We start from the raw sequence: 24,386 nt of genomic DNA on the forward strand, positions 1-24,386 counted from the left end.
CCTTGTCCTGTATGTGAGACACTGCTCAGCCTCAGTGACCCCCTGTTCATTAAAGTGGGAGGAAAGGAAAACAAAATTCACTGTGACCATCTGTGCATCACCAAACAAAAAGCAATGAGAAGAAAACAGGAAGCGAAGCCCAGATCTAATAGCTCGTTTCTACTTGAAAATAAATAAAACTTAATATGCCTGACGTGCTATGTAAACACAATAAACACATTTTTAAAACCATAAAAATTATGTAAAGGAACATGGCTTACACAAAAAGGAACATTTAAAATAACAACACCTTGAAATGCGATCCCAAAACACAGCATACCTTTTATTTCAGTTCCATATATGGACTGGTTTTATTTAAATGTTTGTATTAGGTTTCACTATTGCATTGTTTAAATGGAGCATTTAAAATCTTACTGTATTGCAACTTACATTAACATAACCATCCTGGCTGTTTTTCTGTATTCCCTTAAAATTCCCTAAACAAATATTTATTAAGATCCCAGAGTGCATGATGCCAGAACTCATGCAGTCACAGACATCACCTGTTTCATTTTTCACTTTGATCAACAGAATTATGTTTTTTGTTAAGCTTGTTGTTTTTAGTTTATTAGATTCTAGATGTCATTACAGATCAAAGATGAACAACTTCTATCATCTTTAAGCCACCCCCACCACACTCACTACTGAATTTGAACCACAATTTTCCCCTAGAAATCCAGATTGGAGGCTCGATAGGAAGAACTGCTACGTATCAGGCTCACCTGAGGGCAGACGCTGGTTAAACCAAGTTGAAGTTTTAATTCCTCCCATCTTCAAAGACTGAGCATCTTTGCACTTTTTGCTCATAAGTGAAACACTACAGAGTCATTTGCCAGGATCCGCTGCAGATGGGCATTCAGTGCTTTGAGTACAGACTCCTAGGCAAGATCCCTGGTCACAGTATCCAAATGACTATGACTGCAAATCTGGGGAAGTAGAGAGAGAACAAGGATTTACCAGAAAACCCTCTGGGAATTCCTCCCCAGGGCATCCGAGAGGGAAGAGCTCCCTTTCTCCTCAGCGCTGCAGGATCCACAGAGGAAGCAGAGTTCTGGCCACCAGGAAGGAGCCACATGAGAGGAGAGGACCCGGTGTCCTACACAGCTTCTCTCATGGGTCCAGGGGCATCCAGGGCCCTGCCTGAGAGTGGATGCTCCTCCTCCCCTTCATTCCTCATGGGGCCGGTGCCTGCTCTGGGCTTGATCCTGACAAAGGAGTACTCTGTGTAGACACGACCTGAGTCCTCTACAACGTACAGCCAAAGATCCACGGACAGATTCACTCCTGAGGAGTCCAGTAGAGCGTGAAGACCACCATGAGGTCACAGCAAGGAGACACAAGCGCCACCTTACTGGGCCTGGACCTGAGAGAGGGGGCAGTGGACAGAACAGAGGGAAGGCAGTGGTGTAAATGAGAGGCTCTGGTCACCTTATCATAGAATACTTTACCTTGGTCTGGACACCAGGGGGCGCTTGAGGACCATTCCTGAGAAGATGGGTTGCTAAGAGTGGTACCAGCCACCAGTTTTACCTGTTGTCCTCTGCTCAGGGCTCACAACTGTGTTCTCCCCACCCTCTGGGACCACACAGCTCCACCCCTGCCACCCTCTGACATCCCATCCTCAAGCCAAGGAACCTGACCCAGGGCTCAGGGTGGGGTCACAAAGCTGGGGGTTCTGATTTGCATGGATGGACCTCCCCCTCTCAGAGTATGAAGAGAGGGAGAGATTTGGGGGAAGCTCAGCTTCAACTGTGGGTACAGAAGGCAGGACTCAGGACAATCTCCAGCATGGCATGGTTCCCTCTCGTCCTCACCCTCCTCACTCACTGTGCAGGTGACAGGATTCGGACCAGGAGCGGGGCCCTGAGAAGCCCACGGGGCCCTGCTGTCTCCTCTTTTCTCCTTTCATCTCCTGTCAATCCCCACGTCTGTGTCTCTCTCACTTCCAGGGTCCTGGGCCCAGTCTGTGCTGACTCAGCCACCCTCAGCGTCTGGGGCCCCCGGGCAGAGTGTCACCATCTCTTGCTCTGGAAGCAGCTCCAACATCAGAGGTAATGGTGTACACTGGTACCAGCAGCTCTCAGGAACGGCCCCCAAACTCCTCATCTACAATAATAATCAGCGACCCTCAGGGGTCCCTGACCGATTCTCTGGCTCCAAGTCTGGCACGTCAGCCTCCCTGGCCATCACTGGTCTCCGGTCTGAGGATGAGGCCGATTATTACTGCGAAGCATGGGATAACAGCCTGAGCGGTCCCACAGTACTCCAGGCCCAGGGGGAAGTGAGACAAGAACCCCCTTCTTCCTCTGCCAGGAGGGTGAGCCCCCGGCATCTGCTGCTCAGGTCTGGCCTGTGGCTTCTGCTGCTGTAGCTTCTCTCATGGGTCCAGGGGCATCCAGGGCCCTGCCTGAGAGTGGATGCTCCTCCTCCCCTTCATTCCTCAGAGTCATGAGCAGGGTGTCCAGGAAACAGAACATTGTGCTCCCTGCAACTTGGGACACAGGGTGTCTGCACTGAAGTCCTGGGCTGAGGTGGCAGGTCCAGCTGTGTCATCACAGACCCACCTCTGATGGGAAACCTGTGTCTCCATCATCCTCCTTTTCCCATTTCCATGAGTTTCCAGAGCGGTGTCTTCCTCCCCCTGCTCCCCAGTGTGAATCCCTATACTTCCTTTCTCTCCAGCCTATTCTAAGTAAACTTTTCCCATATAGGAATAATGCACATCTAATAAACCACTCATATTTATAATAGGAAATTAGACAAATTTTAACATTTTTCTGGTCCCTTGAAAACATCACTACTCCCAGGAGCTATACAACCTGTGACCAACCCCAGTGGCTCCTCATGACCCTTGACCTCTCCCTCCTTCCCTGCCCCAGTGCCCTCCTGGGCAGCCACAGGTCTGCCTCTGTCACTACTGTTTCACTACTGTTCCAAAAAATTCCTATTTTCTGGAATGTATCAGTGGTATCAAACATTATCTTCCCATTGGTTGAGGCTTCTTTCACTCTGCACACTTCTTTTGAGATAATACCTGTTGTCACTGAATTGTACCCATCCCATAGAGGGCTCATTACTATCTTTGAGGGTCCTTAGGCCATTTTTTTCTGATTTTATTCATGTATTTCTTTTAATGTTTGAACTTACTGTTCATCAAAATCAAACTCTATGGGTGATGATCACCTAAAGTGACAGGACAGTCTGTGAAGGCCTGTCGGGATTCTTGCTTCTTCACTTCTTCACTTGGTTCTCTCTATAGTAGAAGAGGTTCTCATCTTGTTTTTATTTATTTCTTTACTTCTTTATCTGTGTTTTTAAGGGTTTCAGTGATTTCCCTTTTTTAATTATTTTTAAAATTTGTTGTTTTATTTTAGTAGGTTTTTGGGGAACAAGTGTTGTTTGGTTCCATATGTAAGTTCTTTAGTGGTGATTCTTGAGATGTGGTGCACTCATCACCCAAGCAGTGTACACTCCATCCAATGAGTAGTCTTTTATCCCTCACCTCCCTCCTATCCTTTTCCCTAAGTCCCCAAAGTCCATTGTATCATTGTTATGCCTTTGGATTCTCATAGCTTATCTCCCACTTATGAGTGAGAACACACCATGTTTTGTTTTCCATTCCTGAGTTACTCCACTTAGAATAATAGTCTCCAGTTCCAGGGGTGCCCAAGATGGCCAAATAGGAACAGCTCCAGCCGCCAGCTCCCAGCATGAGCGACACAGAAGATGGGTGATTTCTGCATTTTCAACTGAGCTTTGAAGACAGCAGTGGTTCTCCCAGCACAGAGATTGAGATCTGAGAAAGGACAGACTGCCTGCTCAAGTGGGTCCCTGACCCCTGATAGCTCAACTGGAAGACATCCCCCACTAGGTGCAGTCTGACACCTCACACCTCACACAGCTGGGTACACCTCTGAGACAAAGCTTCCAGAGCAAGAATCAGACAGCAACACTCGCTGTTCAGCAATATTCTATCTTCTGCAGCCTCTGCTGTTGATATCCAGGCAAACGGGGTCTGGAGTGGACCTCAAGCAAACTACAGCAGACCTGCAGCTGAGGGTTCTGACTATTAGAAGGAAAACTAACAAACAGAAAGGACACCCACACCAAAACCCCATCAGTACATCACCATCATCAAAGACCAAAGGCATATAAAACCACAAAGATGGGGAAAAAGCAGTGCAGAAAAGCTGGAAATTCAAAAAATCAGAGTGCATCTCCCCCTCCAAAGGAATGCAGCTCATCACCAGCAATGGAATAAAGCTGGATGGAGAATGACTTTGACGAGTTGAGAGAAGAAGGCTTCAGTCGATTCAACTTCTCAGAGCTAAAGGAGGAACTACGTAACCAGAGCAGAGTAAATAAAAACCTTGAAAAAAGAATGGATGAATGGATAACTAGAATAATCAATGCAGAGAAGACCATACAAGAACTGATAGAGATGCAAACCATGACACAAGAACTACGTGATAAATGTACAAGGTTCAGTAACCAACTCGATCAACCAGAAGAAAGAGTATCAGTGATTGAAGATCAAATGGATGAAATGAAGCGAGAAGAGAAGTGTAGAGAAAAAAGAGTAAAAAGAAGTGAACAAAGGCTCCAAGAAATATGGGATTATGTGAAAAGACCAAATGTAAAGGACCTCTTCAAGGAGAACTACAAACCACTGCTCACTGAAATAAAAGAGGACACAAACAAATAGAAGAACATACCATGCTCATGGATAGGAAGAATCAATATTGTGAAAATGGCCATACTGCCCAAGGTAATTTATAGATTCAAAGCCATCCCCATTAAGCTGTCAATGACTTTCTTCACAGAATTGGAAAAAACTGCTTTAAAGTCCATATGGAACCAAAAAAGGACCCGCATTGCCAAGACAATCCTAAGCCAAAAGAAAAAAGTTGGAGGCATCACGCTACCTGACTTCAAATTATACTACAAGGCTACAGTAACCAAAACAGCATGGTACTGGTACCAAAACAGAGATATAGACCAATGGAACAGAACAGAGCCCTCAGAAATAATACCACACATCTACAGCCATCTGATCTTTGACAAACCTGACAGAAACAAGAAATGGGGAAAGGATTCCCTATTTAATAAATGATGCTGGGAAAATTGGCTAGCCATAAGTAGAAAGCTGAAACTGGATCCTTTCCTTACTCCTTATACGAAAATTAATTCAAGATGGATTAGAGACTTAAATGTTAGACCTAAAACCATCAAAACCCTAGAAGAAAACCAAGTAATACCATTCAGGACATCGGCATGGGCAAGGACTTCATGTCTGAAACACCAAAAGCAAAGGCAACAAAAGCCAAAATAAACAAATGGCAAGTGTATAATGACTTCTTTTTTACATATGTAAAACCTTTTTTACATATGTAAAAAAATTCTGCCCCATGCTATGCTGATTCAGAAACTTCCTGCTCCCAGTATCTCCTTAGGGCACTGACTTTATATTGGCTGCCAGCAGACTTGTCCTGGGGTTTCTCGTTTGTCTAGTCAGTTTCACTTCCTCTGCTCCAGCAGACCTTCTTCACTCATGTCCCTGTAAGTCACCGTTCAGAAGCCACTTGTGTTGGCTACTATGGGACTGAACGAAGGAGGGTGAGCACAGAAACGAAGACAAAGACAAAATGATCTGTTTTAAAGAAGAGGTCAGAGGGATCCTTGCTTCTAGTGAGCAAAGATCCTGAGCTTCTGCAGCCCTTCGTATTTATTAGGTAGAAAGAACAGGCAGGAGGAGGTAACAGTTGGTCAGCTGCTTGATATATCACAGGCTTATGTGATTGCTTTCTTTGTACAATAGGCTTTAGATGTACCCACAGATAATCACAAGAAACACTGTGCTTGGGGTGTGACTGCTCTTAGCATTCCTTCTGTTGGCAGAGACAGTTTGTCAGCTTGCCAACAACTTGCATTCTGGAGAACAGTTTGCCGCTTTCTCCAGTGGTATACTGAGTTGGTCACGACCCTCATTCTTTCGGCCTCCAACAAGTGCCTAATCATCCAGCCATATCATGGGCTACAGCCTATGAATTAGTATATAATCACACCTCTGCAGATTTCTCCCTCCATGCAAAGAGCACAACCAGGTGTACTCGAAGTTCTGCCAACTGGGAACATTTCCCTTCACCACTGTACTTCAGGGATGTCCTGGAAAGGGGCTGCAGTGCTGCGGCAGTCCACTTTCAGGTGGTGCCTGCATATCGTGCAGATACATTTGTGAACCAGGTCCTAGTCTTCTCTTTCTCTGTCAGCTGATCATAGTGAACTCCCTTTGAGACCTCCAGTGCAGGCTGGGGAATAGAAAGCAGGGTGGCAGGAGTGGAGGCCACAGACATTTGTGCCATTTCGCCATGTAACTTACTTGTGCCTTCAGGACCTGCTCGAGCCCGATCATGTATATACCACTTCCATTTAATGATGGAATGCTGCTGTGCATGATCCACTTTATGGCTAAATGGGTTAGAAAGCATCCAGTTCATGACAGGCAGTTCAGGTTGCATAGTGACTTTAAGATGCATAGTCAAATGTTCAGTTTCCACCAAAGCCCAGTAATAGGCCAAGAGCTGTCTCTCAAAAGGAGAGTAGTTATCTGCAGAAGATGGCAGGGCCTTGCTCCAAAATCCTAGAGGCCTCCACTGCGATTCACTTATGGCGGCCTGACCAAGGCTCCAAGTAGCTTTGCTATCTGCCGCTGACACCTCGAATACCATTGGATCTGTTGGGTCCAATGTCCTGGACCTGTTGCAGAGCCTTCTCCTGTTCTGAATCCCACTCAAAACTGGTAGCCTTTTGGGTCACTCGATAAATGGACTGGAGTAACACACCCAAATGACAAATGTGTTGCCTCCAAAATCCAAATAGGCATTGTGCCTTTCTTGGTTGTAGAAGCGGCTAAATGCTGTGACTTATCCTTCACCTTAGAAGGAATGTCTCAACAGGCCCCACACCACTCGACACCTAGAAATTTTACCGAGGTAGAAGGTCCTTGAATTTTAGTCAGATGTACCGCCCATCCTCTTGCATGCAAATGTCTCACCAACAAGTCCACTGTGTTTGCTACTTCTTGCTCACTGGATGCAACCAGCACAATGTCATCAATTTAATGGGCCAGTGTTATATCTTGCAAAAGAGACAAGCAATCAAAGTCTCTTTGAATAAGATTTTGACACACAGCTGGAGAGCTCATCTACCCCTGAGGTAGGACAGTAAAGGTATATTGCTGGCCTTGCCTGCTGAATGCAAATTGCTTCTGGTGGGCCATGTGGACCGGAATGGAGAAAAAGACATTTTCCAAGTCAATGGCTGCATATGAGCTGCCAGGAGATGCATTAAATTGCTGAAGCAAGGAAACCACATGTGGTACAGCAGCTGCAATTGGAGTCACCACTTGGTTAAGCTTCCAATAATCCACTATAATTCTCCAAGATCCATCTGTCTTCTGCACAGGTCAAATGGGAGAGTTGAAAGGGGATGCTGTGGGCATCACCACCCCTGCATTTTTCAAGTCCTTGATGGTATCACTAATCTCTGCAATCTCTCCAGGGATGCAATATTGTGGTTTTTTTCTCTCTTTCTTTCTTTTATGGAGTTTCACTCTTGTTGTCCAGGCTAAAGTACAATGGCAGAATCATGGCTCACTGCAAACTCCATCTCTGGTTTCAAGCAATTCTCCTGCCTCAGCCTCCCGAGTAGCTGGGATTACAGGTGTGCACCATCACACCCTGCTAATTTTTTGTATTTAGTATAGATGGGGTTTCACCATGTTGGTCAGGCTGGTCTCGAACTCCTGACCTCAGATGAGGTGATACACCCTAAGATCCAGCTTATGTGGATCTTTTCTCTTCTTTTCTTGTTAATCTCACTAATGGTTTATTAATTTTATTTCTCTTTTCTAAGAATTGGTTTTTGTTTCATTTATCTTTTGTATCATTTTTGTTTCAATTTTATTTAGTTCTGGTCTGATATTGTTATTTCCTTTCTTCTGCTGGGTTTGGGTTTGCATTGTTCTTGATTCTCCATTTCCATGAGGTGTAGCCTTAGATTGTCTATTTGTGCTCTTTCAGACTTTGTGATGTACATATTTAATGCCAAACATTCCTCATAGCACTGCTTTTGCTGTATCCCAGAGGTTTGGATAGGTTGTATCAAGATTTAGCACAACTGCAACCTTACTACTGGCCAACGGCTTTTGAATTCCTAAGAGTGTGACCTCATTTAATCCTGACAAGAGCTTTATGATTGCTTTTCATTCAGTAGGCCATGATTAGAGAGGGAGTGCTTGTGACCTGGATGCAGGGTTCTCCAGTTTATCAAATAATAACACCGAAGGTCAGTTAAGTTTGAATTCAGTAAAATAATGACAAAGAATTAGTATGTGTAACTCTCACACAATATTGTTCATTTGAGACACAAACTCACCTGTGTACCCTGTAGTTCATCTGCCAACTGCACACAGGGTTCAAAGGCTGGAAGAGGCAGAGTTAGAGCCGGTCTCCTCTTCCTGATGCCAGGTCTATGAGCTGAACCTCAAAGACAGGGCTTCTCTAACACAGCTACCCTCAAGTGAGCACCTCAGTTAGCACTAAATACACGGTATATGATGTCCAATCAATAATGCCTTCTCACTTTTCTAATTCTTCTTTCTATTATTCTTCAAATATGCAGACTCGGGACCTCCCCAAACATTGTGAGAGCCAGGATTCTGAATGAGGGTACTCATATGTCTTTCAAAACAAGATGCAAGGGTGCTCCTTGGGTTTCAGATGAAAGGAAATGGTGTGTAATGGTTTATTCATTCAAATCAACTTCCTCTTCTTATCTCCCAGTCCCTTCATAGAACCTCTGTCCAGACAGTCACCGGAATACATTTCCCAGGTGGGGTGGAGAAGGCCAGGTTGGCTGAATCTGGTTCCCCATGAGGACACAGCTGCTGAGCCCAGTAAGCAGTGAGCAGATGATACAGGGTCACAGCAGGATGCTTCACATGTCCTTATCCATAGACCTCACAAGGAAAAGCCTACAGCACCCTGAACAGGTATCTCTTTCATTTCAAATATGGACGTTCTGGGGAATAATACTGAATGGCTTTTGTTGTCGTTTTTGAACGGTCTCAAATGATTTCTCAAAGATCCTACAGAACATAGCCGATTCATCTGGCAAGTTAAAAGGCTGAATAAGACTGTGAGAGACTCCCTGCTCATCATCATTCTTCTTCCACTTCCAGTGACTGCTCTTATTTTCTGTGTCATAAGCTGATAGCTACTGATCCCAGGATCTTGTAATCCCTCTGTAAAACTGGTGGCGTGCTGCACACTTTGCCAGTTGGGACTTTTTATCTTACTGTACTTTCTAAGGAGTGAATAATCCTGTCCAAATAACTAACATATTCAAAGACACTTCCTTCTGTGGGTGCTGATTCCATGCTTTCTGTTTTCCAAGTAAGTGCTGAGCCCATTTCTGAGAATACCTGGAATCGATGGCTGTCCTTTCCAAAGCAATCTAAAAGTGATTTCTTTTGGCATGTACTTGGTTTTGTTATTGACTCGAAAATGTACCTTTCAACACTGAGATCTCTGAAACTACTAGATCTCTGCAAGTGTGAATGTGAAAGAAGCTTCCCTGCAGCTTTTACAAAATGAGAAACTCTTTCCAAAGAAGTTAAAAAAGAAAAAGGATAATGTGAGTTTGGAACCTAGGAGATCTGGGGCTTCACAAGAGCACTCTCAATTCTGAAGCTCATTTTCCAGTCAGGGCTCCCCAACAATCCTTCACTTCCTATGATTCCCTGGTAGGACTCACATAACTCACTGAAAACTGTGACATTCATTAATATAATTTTTCTACAGCAAAATAATACAGATTAAAATAATTCAAGGGAAGAGGCACATGGGCAGAGTTCAGGAGAATTCCAAGCACAAGCATCCAGTTGTCCTCTCCCAGTGGAGTAATAGGCATTCTGCTGGCAACAGTCATCACCAACCAGCAAAGCTCACCCAGGCTTGGTTTCCAGAGGATTTTGAGTGATGGGGTGGGTGAGAGTGGGATCGTTATGCAGACCCTGTTGATTATCCTCATGGCTCACTTGCGTTTCCACTCAATTGGAATTGACAATAAAATTTTAACCTTCAGGCTTTGTCATTAGAAAAAAAATTTCTCTAAAGTAAATTATTTTAAAAATTCTCACTTAAACGAGCTGTTTATCCAATATAAGGCTCAACACAAATAGTTACATAAAGCCAGTAGGTCATTAAAACAATTAATTTACTCATTCAAATAAAAATGAACACCATGTAACACCAAAATCCAATTATAGTCACAGGGGCAAGATTTCAGCAACAGCAAGAGAAAGTAGTACAAACAGGAATGAGCAACAATAGACAATTAATGGGTGTGAATTGGCCTGGAAAATATTGTGGCAATGTCCATAGGTAAATCAAGAGTTATTTGTTATACAAGGGAAAGACAATGCATACTCAGTCCAGAAAAGCCACCAGGGGGCGGTCTGGGTCTCTTGGATTATAAGAAGCTCAAGAGGGTCAAACTTAATGAACACTGCACAGCTGGTCACTGACTCATGTAAATGTTAAAGCAGTTGCTTCCTCCCACAGGGCAAATCCACAGCACACAGCCACTCTGGGCTGGCCCCTCACCGTGTAGCTGCTCTCAGGGCTGTGGACCTAGGTGGTGATAAAGACAGTAAAGATTTGCATACAGCAGCACACAACACACCCCCTCCCTGTGGAGAGCTCAATAGGAGATAAAGAGCCATCAGAATCCAGCCCCAGCTCTGGAGCCAGAGATCCGTTCCAATATCAGCACCATGGCCTGGACTCTGCTCCTCCTCCAGTTCCTCCTCACTTGCTGCCCAGGTTAAGAGAGATTTCAAATACCAGCCTTTGGAGGGATCCTTGTGTCTCCCCTTCTAATTCCTAACATATGTCTGTTTTTTGTTTCAGGGTCCAATTCTCAGGCTGTAGTGACTCAGGAGCCCTCACTGACTGTGTCCCCAGGAGGGACAGTCACTCTCACCTGTGCTTCCAGCACTGGAGCAGTCACCAGTGGTCACTCTCCACACTGGTTCCAGCAGAAACCTGGACAAGCCCCCAAGACTCTGATTTATAATACAAACTACAAACACTCCTGGACTCCTGCCCGGTTCTCAGGCTCCCTCCTTGGGGGTAAAGCTGCCCTGACGCTGTCAGGTGTGCAGCCTGAGGATGAGGCTGAGTATTACTGCTGGCTGCACTATAGTGGTGCTCAGCACAGTGACGGACTCATAAGAGAAACCAAGACATAAACCTCCCTAGGCCCTTGTGATGTGGAGATCACATGATCAGACACGCTGGCTCCCAAGACAGCCTACATGGGGAGCAGCCATAGAAAGGGGAAGGAAAGGGTCTGAATTGATTTCTATCTCTGCTTGTGCCTTGAAGTGGAGGAAATGTGAGAGCGATTTGCTGTAATTGAATTAGAACAAGAAAAAATTAATTGTTTTATATTAAAAACAAAAAAACAGAAACAGCAGGTTCAGATCGAAAGGCTGAGTCTAAATACATTTCCTCCAGAAAGAAGCTTCTTCAAACAATGGGCTTTCTGAGCTAAGAGCAAAGAGAATAAACTCTCTATGTATATATTATTCAAATTTATTTTACTGAGTTACTTTCAAAGTAATACATGACTATTATATAAAATCAAAAAGTATCCGGCCACTGCACTCCAGCCTGGGTGACAGAGCGAGACTCCGTCTCCAAAAAAAAAAAAAAAAAAAAAAAATCACCAAGTTCTCTGCTAAGCTACCTTATCGCAAGCAATCAGAATAAGGACTTTTCTTCATCTGGATGCATTTTTTTATTTCTGTTTTTATTATTTGCACAATGGTGATTAAACCTTGTGCTCATTCCTCTGGTTTGATGCACCTTGATGCCCTTGTCATTTAAAGTTAACGTAGGTAGTGTTCCATGTGTTTAAAAGGATAAAATATTGTAATAGTTGATCATTGTATTTTGAACTGAGTACCAGTGAAGTATTCTACCTTTTAAGTCATTCGATTTGTTTGCTAGTCAGACAATGACATTATATGATGTTATTATGAAAACACTCTGGGTCATTTCTGTGGATTTTGTGAGGTCAGAGAAAATGCCTGTGCTTTTCAATGCAATGTCTTGAGTACATGATTCCTGACTTCCCAATGCACAAAATAGAGAAGCAAAACTTTCCTGTTCATGTTAGTTGGAGCATAAGAGATTCAGGTATGAGGAACAATATATATCCCAAACTACACACTATGTCTTCATGCATGTATTAGAAGCACAGTTCTCAAACTCTCTGATACCCTTAGTTCTGAAGAAGCTCAAAGTTGGCTAATTCTTTTATATTTATATATATATATTTTTTAGCTCAGCCAGCACTTTCTCCTGATTCCTGGGGTTTTCTGCATTTGCAGTGAAGCCAGTGAACCACACAAGTAGGCTGATTCTTCCCAAGCTCCGGCACTGTCCCTCATGTGCGGACTGAGTGAGGAATCAAATAGGAAGAGAGACCCATGGATTTCTGGCAGCCTGGGAAGTGAGTTCACGACTGACCTCAGCTTGCAAATCAGACACTGGTCTCCTTGTTTCCCTTTACTGTTCATTGGGTTCAGCAGCCGTGTCCTTCCAGGTTTCCTGGACAGTGATGAGCCACACTCTCCCAACTTCCAACCACCCACTCCTCAAAAAGAATAACCAGACTCAGCATCTTATGTGAGGGGCACAGCCAGGGTTCAGGAGAGATTCACATTAAGTCTCCTCCTCCAAGAGAGGTCAGGGAAGAGGTGTTGTTCCCCCTAATCTGTGTGGCTCAGGAAACAGAGCTCTAGAGACATCTCCACCATGGCCTGCATCCCCCTCTCACCCTCCTCAGTTGCTGCACAGGTAGCTGGAGACAGGGAGTCAGGGACTGGCACTGGGAGGACCAGGGCTCTGCTTTGCTCCCCTGGTGCACTGAGCCATCTCCCTCACCCTGTGTCTCTCTCCTGACTCACAGTACTGGGCAATCAGGGCTCATTTGGTAGCCTGCACCATCTGTCTGTGGCTAAACCAGTCACCGTCTCCTGCACTGGTAGCAGCAGCAATAAGGTTCTTGGAATTGTGACCTGGTACCAGCAATGACCAGGAAGTGCCTCCAAACTGCTGATTCATAGAAGTAAATATCTGAGTGCAGGGATCCAGGACGGATTCTCAGGCCACCAGTCTTGCAAGGAGGCCTTCCTAAGCAGCTCTGGGCTTTAGGCTGAGGACAAGGCTGATCACTCCTGTTGGCTTCAGACAGCCCCCTGGAGGTCCAAACAGTGCTGCAGTCTGGGGAAGGGAGTTGGGAACACACCAGGTCTCCTAGGAGCATGACCTTCCAACAGAATCTCCCACAACCAGGACAGCTGATCTATTTACCATTTGTGTGGATGTTTCTTGGTGCTCCCACTAACCAAGGCCCAGTACTCAGTTCAGGGACAGTGACCTAGAGAATACAGCTTTGTTCTCTCAGAGCCAGGCATCAGAGGAAGCCCTTAGTAACAGCATTGTCAGACTGCCTAAAAAAAATCAGATAGTCTTTGATTCCAGGAAAAACCTGCCCTGGGGACAGACTCAGGATGAGTCAGATTAAGCAGGGACAGAATCCAGCTGGGTCTGCCTCAGGCATGTGCACTAATGCAAAGGTCTGTTCATCCTTATTGTCTACTAAACATCTACTATGTGTCAGGCTTAGGAGAGAGCTCAGGATGCACAGTTTACAAGACAGACAAGGTTCCTGTCTTTACAGGGATAATGCCTCACAGAAGAGTGAGCACCAACAAAAATGGGAAGAGGGGATATTGTGAGATATACAAGAGGTGACGTGAGCCAGAAGATGGTGAGCAACAGGAAGTCATTAGGAGGTTGGAAGCAAGGAAGACAGACTCTGGTTTGAGATTCAGGAGGAAAAGTTCAGTTTCTCTAAGGAAGATGAAAAGAGGGGACAGAGTGAAGGCAGACGGTCCAGCTAGGACATGGTGGCTTTGTACACATGAGAGATGAGGTCTCTGCAAAGTAATGTGGCAGCTGAGCAGGGACGAATGTGTGTGACCCACACCATGGTGAGAAGGACTAGAGGAAAGAGGCGAATGGTTGAGGCCCTGAGTGTGTCCTTGTGATGGAAACCTGAAAACAGCCTGTAGCTGTGATCGAGTGTGTCACGCTCCTCTTCTCTCTGGAAAGCTCACAGGACTCAGGACTCATAGCTGCCCTTCCCTGCTATTCAATAACATTAATGTGAACCATCACTTTTCACACGTGAAAAGAGACCTGGTTAATTTCTTCATATATATATGTGTGTGTGTGTGTATGTGTGTGTGTGTATAAATATATATATGAAGCAAATATGTATATCTTTGCTGTTTTTATTTATATTATTCTTAATTCTTTTTTTTATTACACTTTCAATGCTAGGGTACATGTGCACAACGTGCAGGTTGGTTACATATATATACATGTGCCATGCTGGTGTGCTGCATTTAGCTCACCGGCTACTTTGCATGCAATCAAACCACCTCTCTAGTTATTTTCTATGGAGCAAAAGCCCCAAGGGTCAGGACAGAGCATTGTAGGGCACGTGGGATGATGCCCTTCACACTCAAGGGGCTGCTGTTAAAGCTCACGATCAAACCTCCCAGAGCTCTATCAGAAACCATGAGAGCCGAGGTGTCAGTGCTGAAGTAGCTGATTTGGGAGAACACCGATTTGCAGTCTGTGCAGGTGCAAGAGACTGAGGACTGAGGCCCAGCACAGGCAAAAGGCTCCCAAGCTGTCATTATGGGGCAGGGTGTTTGTGGCTTCCTCAGCGATAGGTGGGCGTAAAGGTCAATTAAAAAGCCAGAGAGCAGTGGAAAGAAAGGATTCTGTGTCCGGGCAAGAAAAGGAGGTCCAACCCCTGCCCAGGCATCCTTATTCACCCTTCTCTTTACCTTCCTTCCTCCCTGCCACCTTCCCAGGGCAGACTTCCAGGGCTGTGGTGTCTCCGCTGCTCTTTCTCCATCCCAAAGGGAGCAGTAGGGAGGTTATGTGATGACAAAGCTATCTCCTCACACTCAGCTGTCTAGTTACCCTGGGGAATTCCTCTGGAGGATGGGAATATTCTGTTTTACCTGTGACCTACAGTAAGATCCCAGCCATTAATGAGGCCAAGAATAATGACCGCATTCTGTTTACACAGGATTATTTATAACACACATAGTCGAATAACACCATCAAGTTCTGAACAAGTCAATCCATTCTTCAGAATTATAGAAATGCAGGTCTCTCAGCTGTCAGCAATGGGCTCAAATCCCCAGAGTGAGTAACTTGTCAGGGTGGGATCAGCCACATGAAGATGTTTCTTTACAGTTAGTGACTCTGTTCGCTGTGTTTCACCTGCTGAGATCCAACCTCCATGAGATTCTCCATTGTAGTTTTTGCTGTTTTCTGTCTTGTGATTGCTGTAGCTACAGAGTCCAAAACACTGCCTGGCGCTAAGGACAGATTCAATACATGTTTAATAAACATGTAATACAATGTAGTATATTCACCTACATTGGAATTCCAAAAAGAAGTACTGATCTGAAGTCAAGATAGTAATTTTCAAAAAACTCTGGATATTTTGTGTTTGAGATTCAAAGTTCATTTAATAGAAGATATTAAGTGAGAACATTTTCCTTTGGATTTGGTTAGCAGGAGAAGAATATGGATATGAAAATACAAATGTATCACATGTACCTCCCCATGGCCCAGAGACTTGAGAGCCCAGCTGGTCTCTGCAGCTGCCAATCATGGCCTCTGTTCACTCATTTATGGTCTGATGTCCATGGATCCACATATGCTGGATCCCATGGGTTCATGTGGAGAAAGTGGAGGGGGTGTGATGGGCTTTCCCAGTCCTGCTTAAAAAACCACAGGAAGCAAGTAGATCATAAAGCAAATTCTGGGGACAGAAAACCCTCAAGAACAAATAAACTGCAGAATACGGGTGAGTTGGAAAAATGTCTAGTAATATTCATATAACTAAGAAACTTTACATTAGATATCATTCAACAAAATATTCCTTACAGAGCTTGCAATCAGCCATATGATCAATGCAATTCAAACAATAGACTCATCAACCTTAAGCCCCATAGTAGACTTTGATGAGGAAATTATCGAAGGAAGAATGATGGGTTTATGAGCTCTGTGTCCACAGAAGAGATATTTCTGCACTAGGAGGAGTGGGTAAAGCCAATAAATAATTAGAAATGTAGGTGCCCATCTGGACTTTATTCTAATCCAATACGCAATGCTGTGAGTCCTGCATCTGCAAATCTTAGCATTCACTGTACTTCCTTCAGTTACCCAATTCCTACGATAAATTAACTTTAGACATGGATGATTAAAAAACATCAATTAATGTGAGAGTCCTTGAAATCTGCTGATTTAATGCACAAGAATTGTGGAACACTTCAAATGTATATATTTGTTAATTTATGTACCAATGATATGATACCTCTTCGTTGATCTCTTGTAAAAATCATCCAGCGAGGGAGTAAGTTGATGGGTAACAGGTGTTGAAAAGTTAAACAGTATGAACCACATTGATGATGGTCAAAGCTGGCTGAGGGGTACAAACAATTCACTAGAAAACTATCTGTACATTTGTAGGAATGAAAAGTTCCCATGCTAACCAGTGTTGAAAATATCCTTGTTTGTGATGAGATGTTTATGTTCTTCTTTTAACAGGTGTACAATGTGGACAAAATGTAAGCTTACACTGTGGCTTCAAGTAGAAGCCCATCTTCTCCCAACAGGGAGAAGAGAAGCTGGTGTGGAGAACGTGGTAAAGGCAGAGAAGTTGGTGTGGAGAATGTGGAAAGGACAGGAGCTCAGGGTTTCCCGGGACAGAGAGGTGAGTGAGTCTGGAGCCCTAAAAGTAAGAGGAGGGGCTGTGAGTTGGGCTGTGGGGGTGTGCAGGGACCACAGTGTGAAGGGCAGGCTGCAGAGGCCTCAGGGCTCAGGTTTTATAAAAATGAGGAGTTACTGAAGGGGCTTAAGCCAGGGAGTGCCCTCCCTGCCTCATCTGAATGAGAGGGATCTCTCCAAATGCCTTGAGAAGGAGTGCCTGAGAAAAGTGAGTGATACTGATTCTACATTATTCACTAAAGCACCTTGTGAGTCTGGAAATCCAGGGACCATTTGCACAGTTAGCACAAGAGTAGACGCGGCTACATTGAGAAGTGATGGTCTCTGCCCTTGTCTTCTCACTTGCAAGACAACTTTGGGGGAAAAATACATACTGATCTTTCTAATAAACTGAAAACATCCAGTCAAAAAATACATATTTCAACATCACAATACAAACAAATTGTATAAGATCTAGGACAAATTCTTGACCAAAAAATATGACACAACTGTGTAGACAATGACAAGTTTTACTTAGGGAGCTAATGGCTAACTTCATAAAACAGAGAAATACGTCATACTGCTCACTGGTAAAGGTAAGTCTACCAAATCTATTAATTTTCCTACATTACTAAATTAAATCAAATCTCTATAAAACATACAAAACGATTGTATGTGTAACTTTTGCTGAACTGCTGCCTTTGAAATCTGATGGATCATTTATTTTTCCTGGAAAATTCTCATTTTCACCATCCTTTTAAGGAGCCCCTAGCTTTTCTTCAACCCAGCTCCTCAGCTGACCCCTTTTCCGTGATGCCCACCCTGATGGCACATGGGCAATTAGATTTTTCTAGAACGCCATGCAGGGGTGCTGACACCTGTAATAGTTATATATGTACATGTGTGCACATCCCACAGACCTAGACTACTTCTGGGAGTGAGATGCACAGCATAAGAGAAGCAGTGTCTAGGAATCAGACCATGGACATGTGAATACAGACAGTGACCGGAGAGCTGCGGAGACCAGCTGGGTTCTGAAGTCTCTGAGCCATGGGAAAGTGTGTGTTCCGGGACCAGCATCGGATGACTACTATTCACTCAAAGTAATCCAGACCTGGGGGCTGGGCCCTGTGCTCACTGATGGGGACTTGGTAGCTGTGTCCCCTCTGGCCTGGCAGAGATCCCTGAGCAGGGACCTGTGTATGGTCTCAACAGGTGCTTCCTCCCAGGGCCTTGCAAGAAGAAAAGCAAATCTTCCTCCCGCTCAGTCTACAGAGTGAGCTGAGCTGCATCCCCAGGGCTCAGGCAAGGGCTAGGCAGTGACCAACACCACATTTGCATGAGTAGCCCCTCCTCTGCAGAGGGTGGGAAGAAAAGGAGGCCTGGGGCAGCCCAGCCCCACTGTGGGGAAAGAGGCTGTGTCCACCATGGCCTGGACTCCTCTCCTCCTCCTGCTCCTCTCTCACTGCACAGGTAGGAACAGGCCTCAGAGATCAGGGTCAGCCACCCAGCCTGATTGTGACTCTTCTGTCAAAGATCGCTAAAACATGTTACTCTAGTTTCTGCCTTAAAACCTATAAATGCCTGTATTTCTAGGTTCCCTCTCACAGCCTGTGCTGACTCAGCCAACCTCCCTCTCAGCATCTCCTGGAGCATCGGTCAGACTCACCTGCACCTTGCGCAGTGGCATCAGTGTTGGTGGCTACAATATACACTGGTACCAGCAGAAGCCAGGGAGTCCTCCCCGGTACCTACTGTACTACTACTCAGACTCAAATAAGGGCCAGGGCTCTAGAGTCCCCAGCCGCTTCTCTGGATCCAAAGATGCTTCGGCCAATGCAGGGATTTTACTCATCTCTGGGTTCCAGTCTGAGGATGAGGCTGACTATTACTGTATGACTTGGCACAACAATGCTTCTCACAGTGACACACACAGATAGGGAAGTGGGACAAAAACCTCACCCTGATCTGGGTCTTGTTCCGTAATAGTTTTAAATTTTTAAAATAACCAACCTAGGCACAAACTACATCTGGATGTACTTTCTAGTGTCAAAGGTGCTTCTGTCAATTTCCCATCCATCCTTCTGAAGTCTCAGTAAAACAAAACAAAACCAAAGCACCTGATGACCCTGAAGCGTTGGCTGCATGTCCATATGTGCTGACACCAGTACCTGTGGAGCTGGACTTTTGTTTTGAAAGAAGCAAAATGAGCCTTTCCAAGCTCACAGCATGATCAGAGCCTGGGGACATGGTAGCAGGTGAACAGTCCCCTGCAGCATGGACTCTGCTCTTCCAGTGTACAAGCAGAGACCTCCCCTTCCATCCCCAGTAGTCTGTTCTCAGGGATATCTGAGGTTTGCTGTGTCCCAGGAACAAGGCACTCAAATATGAAATGCTGCCTGAGGACGCAGGTCAGGGAGGAATTCCAGATACAGAGCTGATCTGGCTCAGTCCTGGGCACCTGCATTTCAGTGGAAATGTCAGGAGATGGGGTTAGGTCTGAAGGTAACTGGGGGCCTGAGGCCAGTGAACCTCTATGTAGGACATGAGAGAGTCAAGGGGAGGCTCCACCATGGCTGAGACGAGGCTGAGGCTGCTCCTTGGCCACGGGGGAAGTAGTTCGCGGGGATGTGACTTTCCTGCAGCTCATCCCACTCAGGACCACGGCGACTGCTGAGGGTGGGTTTCCTGATCGCTCAGGGCCTGACTGTGTTCTCTTCTCCTCTCTTACACCATTGGAGGCTCACACTGAGTCAGGGTCTAGTGGTGAGTCTGTGGAATATCCCGGTACAGAAACTGCCCAATATTTGCTTCAAGTGACTCCTCCCCGGGAAACTCTTGAGAAAGCCCCCATCTCAATGTCACCTTTTACTGCACGGGGAGCCACAGAAACACTGGGCATTCCTTCCCAGAAAGAGCACCTACGTTTGTGACCTAGGACAGCAGTGATGGTCCCTCAGGGGTCCCAGCCTGATCCTCCTGCTCTGGGTTTATTCACACAGCCTCCTGGACAACCCCTGGGCTCCAGCCTGAGGACAGGCTGTTTATCAGTGTCACACAGCTGCATCCTGGCTCCGTGTTACCAAGGGTTCTTGCTCCATGGGCAAATGAGAGAAGATCTGCCCCACTCATCCTCTCTGCCCATCCCTCCTTTATCCCTGCCTGTGACCAACACCAGTTCATGCCAAGGCTTCTGCTGTCAACTTATGTTACTGAAAGCAAAGCAAGAGTTCAGTGACAATAACACCTTTTTTTACTGGTTTCCCAATGTAAGCAGAAGCAACTTGTTTCTAGAAGCAAAAGGAGCTGCCCACACATGGTGGATATGGATGAGGCGGGGATGACAAGAAAGAATCCAGCCTGTGTAACCCAGCAGTCCAGGAGCCTTCGGCCTGGTACGAAAGGTACTGCCTCTTTTGGTGCAGGTATGCTGGCCATTTCCTGAGCTCTGAAACTGTGGGACAGATGACAAGAAAGGAGAATGCAGCCTGTGTGACTCAGAGACCCAAATGTGAGACAGGAAGTCTGATTCTTAAGAAAACGTGGGCTCAGCATTCTGAAAGATCTAGATGTGGCTTGGCCTAGAGCTGGTGTAGAAGAGAAGCAAGAGAAGCAAGAGAAGTGCTCAGCCTTAGGTGGCCCAGGCACAGCGGTCCTGTCAAAGGGCTGAGTTCTCTGCAACATGGATATCCTGCAGAGACATCCTTGGGGAGGCTGTGACCCAGAATGATGCAAAAATGCTAATGGAAGTGAGCAGGGGATGGTTTATGGGGGAATGAGGAGATGGGTGTGGGGTCAGATGGGATGAAGAGGGTGCAGCCTGAAGAGCAGACTGTCCATTGTGACTCACAGGAGGCGGAGGCCTGGGGCCTAGAGCAGTGACAAAAGGAGGACCTGGAAGGACCTGCACCCTGAAGACACACAGGGACTGGGGTTTTGGTCTGTCTGTGAGGGTCCCTGTGGAGGATCACATAAAAAATCCATAGTCAGTGTCCTCTGTCCTGGGTTCACTGTCCAGGTGTTGCCCCTTCCTCCCGGAGCCTCTGGGTGTCCAGGTTCCTTAGCTGTGGACCTGTTCTTCTCTCTGCCCTCAGCCTAAGAGCTCATGGGGCATCCACCAGGAAGCATATCCGTGGGCAGGGAGGGGGCCGTGGGCAGCCTTGTCCTGTATGTGAGACACCGCTCAGCCTCCGTGACCCCCTGTTCATTAAAGTGGGAGGAAAGGAAAACAAAATTCCCTGTGACCATCTATGCATCACCAAAGAAAAAGCAAGGAGAAGGAAACAGGAAGCAAAGCCCAGATCTAATAGCTCGTTTCTACTTGGAAATAAATAAAACTTAATATGCCTGATGTGTTATGTAAGCACAATAAACATATTTTAAAAACTATAAAAACTATGTAAAGGAACATGGCTATCACAAAAAGGAACATTTAAAATAATGTCAGCCTTGAAATGCGATCCCAAAATATAGCCTACATTTTACTTCAGTTACATGTATGGATTGGTTTTATTCAAATGTCTGTAATAAATCTCACTATTTGGTGGTTTCAATGGAGCATTTAAAATCTCATTGTGGCCGGGTGCGGTGGCTCACGCCTGTAATCCCAGCATTTTGGGAGGCCGAGGGGGCCAATCACAAGGTCAGGAATTCGAGACCAGCCTCGCCAACATGGTGAAACCCCGTCTCTACTAAAAAAATACAAAAATTAGCCAGGCATGATGGCATGCGCCGGTAATTCCAGCTAATTGGGAGGCTGAGGCAGGAGAATTGCTTGAACCTGGGAAGCGGCGGTTGCATTGAGACAAGATTGCACCACTGCACTCCAGCCTGGGCAACAGACCAAGACTCTGTCTCAAAAAAAAAAAAAAATCTCATTGTACTGCAACTGCCAGATGATAGAGTCAGCGGTATAAATATCAACATCACCATCCAGCTGTTTTCCTCCATCCCCATAAAATTCCCCAAACCAATACTCGTTAAGAGTCCAGGGTGTATCACGCCAGAACCCACGCAGTCATACACATCATCTATTTCATTTTTCATTTCGAACAACAGAATTACGTTTTGTCTTAACCTTATTGTTTTTAGTTTATTAGATTCCAGATGTCATTACAGATCAAAGATGAATAATTTCTATCATCTTCAAGCTACCCCTACAACACTCACTACTGAATTTGAACCATAAGTTTTCCCTAGAAATCCTAGTTGGGGTGCTCGATGCTAAGAGCTATCATATATCAGGCTGACCTGAGGACAGACTTTGGTCATCAAACCAAGTTAAAATTTTAATTCCTCCCATCTTCAAAGACTGAACATCTTTGCTCTTTTTGCTCATAAGTGAGAACCTCCAAAGATATTTGCCAAGGTCCCCCACAGACTAGCATTCAGTGCTTGGAGGACAGACTCCTAGGCAAGATCCCTGGTCACAGTATCCAGATGACTGTGACTGCAAATCTGGGGAAGCAGAGGGAGAACAAACATTTACCAGAAAATCCCTCTGAGAATCCCTCCCCAGGGCATCCAAAGGAAAGAGCTCCCTTTCTCCTCAGCGCTGCAGGATCCACAGAGGAAGGAGAGCTCTGGCCACCAGGATGGAGCCACATGAGGGGAGAGGACCCGGTGTCCAACACAGGAAGGGAAGTGAGTCCATGGGGCCGGTCCCCGCTGTAGACTTGATTCTGAAAGAAAACGACTTTGTGTAGCCATCACCTGAGTCCTCTGCAATGTACAACCAAAGAACCATGGACAGATCCACTCCTGAGGAGTCCGCTAGAGCGTGAAGACTGCCCTGAGATCAAAGGAGGGTGACACAGGTGCCACCTTCCTGGGCCTGGACTTGGGAGTGGGGGCAGTGGACAGAATGGGGAGAGTCAGGGTGTATCTCAGAGGCTCTGGTTACCTGATCATAGAATGGTTTGCCTTAGTCTGAACACTAGGGGGCACTTGGGGACCATTTCTGAAAAAAGACTGGGGGTGAACGGAGCCGAACCAAACAACTACTCTGCCTCGTGTCCTCTGCTCAGGGCTCACAACTGTGTTCTCCCCACCCCCTGGGACCACAAAGTGCCACCCCTGCCACCTCCTGACATCCTCAAGCCCAGAAGCCTGACCCAGGGCTCAGGGCGGAGTCAAAAACCTGGGAGGTCTGATTTGCATGCATGGACTCTCCCCCTCTCAGAGTATGAAGACAGGGAGAGATGTGGGGGAAGCTCAGCTTCAGCTGTGGCTAGAGAAGACAGGACTCAGGACAATCTCCAGCATGGCCTGCTTCCCTCTCATCCTCACCGTCCTCACTCACTGTGCAGGTGACAGGATATGGGACCAAGAGTGGGTCCCTGGGAAGCCCATGGGGTCCTGCTGTCTCCTCTTGTCTCCTTTTGTCTCTTGTCAATCACCATGTCTGTGTCTCTCTCGCTTCCAGGATCCTGGGCCCAGTCTGTGCTGACTCAACCACCCTCAGCGTCTGGGGCCCCCGGGCAGAGTGTCACCATCTCCTGTTCTGGAAGCAGCTCCAACATCGGAAGTAATTATGTATACTGGTACCAGCAGCTCTCAGGAAAGGCCCCCAAACTCCTCATCTATAATAATAATCAGCGACCCTCAGGGGTCCCTGATCGATTCTCTGGCTCCAAGTCTGGCACGTCAGCCTCCCTGGCCATCAGTGGGCTCCAGTCCGAGGATGAGGCTGATTATTACTGCGAAGCATGGGATAGCAGCCTGAGCGGTCCCACAGTGCTCCAGGCCCAGGGGGAAGTGAGACAAGAACCCCCTTCCTCCTCTGCCAGGAGGGTGAGCCCCGGCACCTGCTGCTCAGGCCTGGCCTGTGGCTTCTGCTGCTGTAGCTTCCCCCATGGGTCCAAGGGCATCCAGGGCCCTGCCGGACAGTGGAGGCTCCTCCTCCCCTTTAGTCCTAAGACTCAGCCACAGAGTGTCCAGGAAAAGGAACATCCTGCTCCCTGCAGCTTGGGATTCAGGGTGTCTGCACTGAGGTCCTGGGCTGAGGTGGCAGGTCCATCTGTGTCATCACAGACCCACCTCTGATGGGGAACCTGTGTCTCCATCATCCTCCTTTTCCCATTTCCAGGAGTTTCCAGAGTGGTGTCTTCCTCCCCCTGCTCCCCAGTGTGAATCCCTCTGCTTCTTTTCTCCCCAGTCCATTCTGTTTTAATAAAACTCCTTTCATGTGAGAATAATGCACATCTAATGAAACACCCAGATTTATAATAAGAAAGTAGGAATAATGCACATCTAATGAAACACCCAGATTTATAATAGGAAAGTATACACATTTTGACATTTTTTTGATCCTTGAATACATCACCATGAACAGGGAGCTATGCAATCTGTGACCAGCCCCAGCAACCCCTCATGACCCTTTGTCATCTGCCTCCCTCCCTTCCCCAGTGCTCT

The 24,386-nt window shown here is 46.1% G+C and overlaps 1 protein-coding gene across 1 annotated transcript; it reads left to right on the forward strand.

Moving 5' to 3' along the window:
* The first annotated feature begins 23,156 nt into the window (after positions 1–23,156).
* LOC112423636 (uncharacterized) lies at positions 23,157–24,032 on the forward strand. Its single transcript, XM_071080098.1, has 2 exons — positions 23,157–23,281; positions 23,398–24,032. Exons 1-2 carry the CDS (start codon positions 23,158–23,160, stop codon positions 24,015–24,017), a joined length of 744 nt encoding a protein of 247 aa, XP_070936199.1. The 5' UTR covers position 23,157; the 3' UTR covers positions 24,018–24,032.
* Positions 24,033–24,386: the final 354 nt, after the last annotated feature.

The sequence above is a fragment of the Macaca nemestrina genome, chromosome 15 (assembly GCF_043159975.1).
Source record: "Macaca nemestrina isolate mMacNem1 chromosome 15, mMacNem.hap1, whole genome shotgun sequence".
Lineage (NCBI taxonomy): Eukaryota > Metazoa > Chordata > Mammalia > Primates > Cercopithecidae > Macaca > Macaca nemestrina.

Bases quoted from the DNA above. Each gene is read 5' to 3' on its own strand.
- LOC112423636 (XM_071080098.1), top strand. From the start codon at position 23,158: ATGAAGACAGGGAGAGATGTGGGGGAAGCTCAGCTTCAGCTGTGGCTA. The intron at 23,282-23,397 runs GTGACAGGATAT...TCTCGCTTCCAG, and splicing joins CGTCCTCACTCACTGTGCAG to GATCCTGGGCCCAGTCTGTG.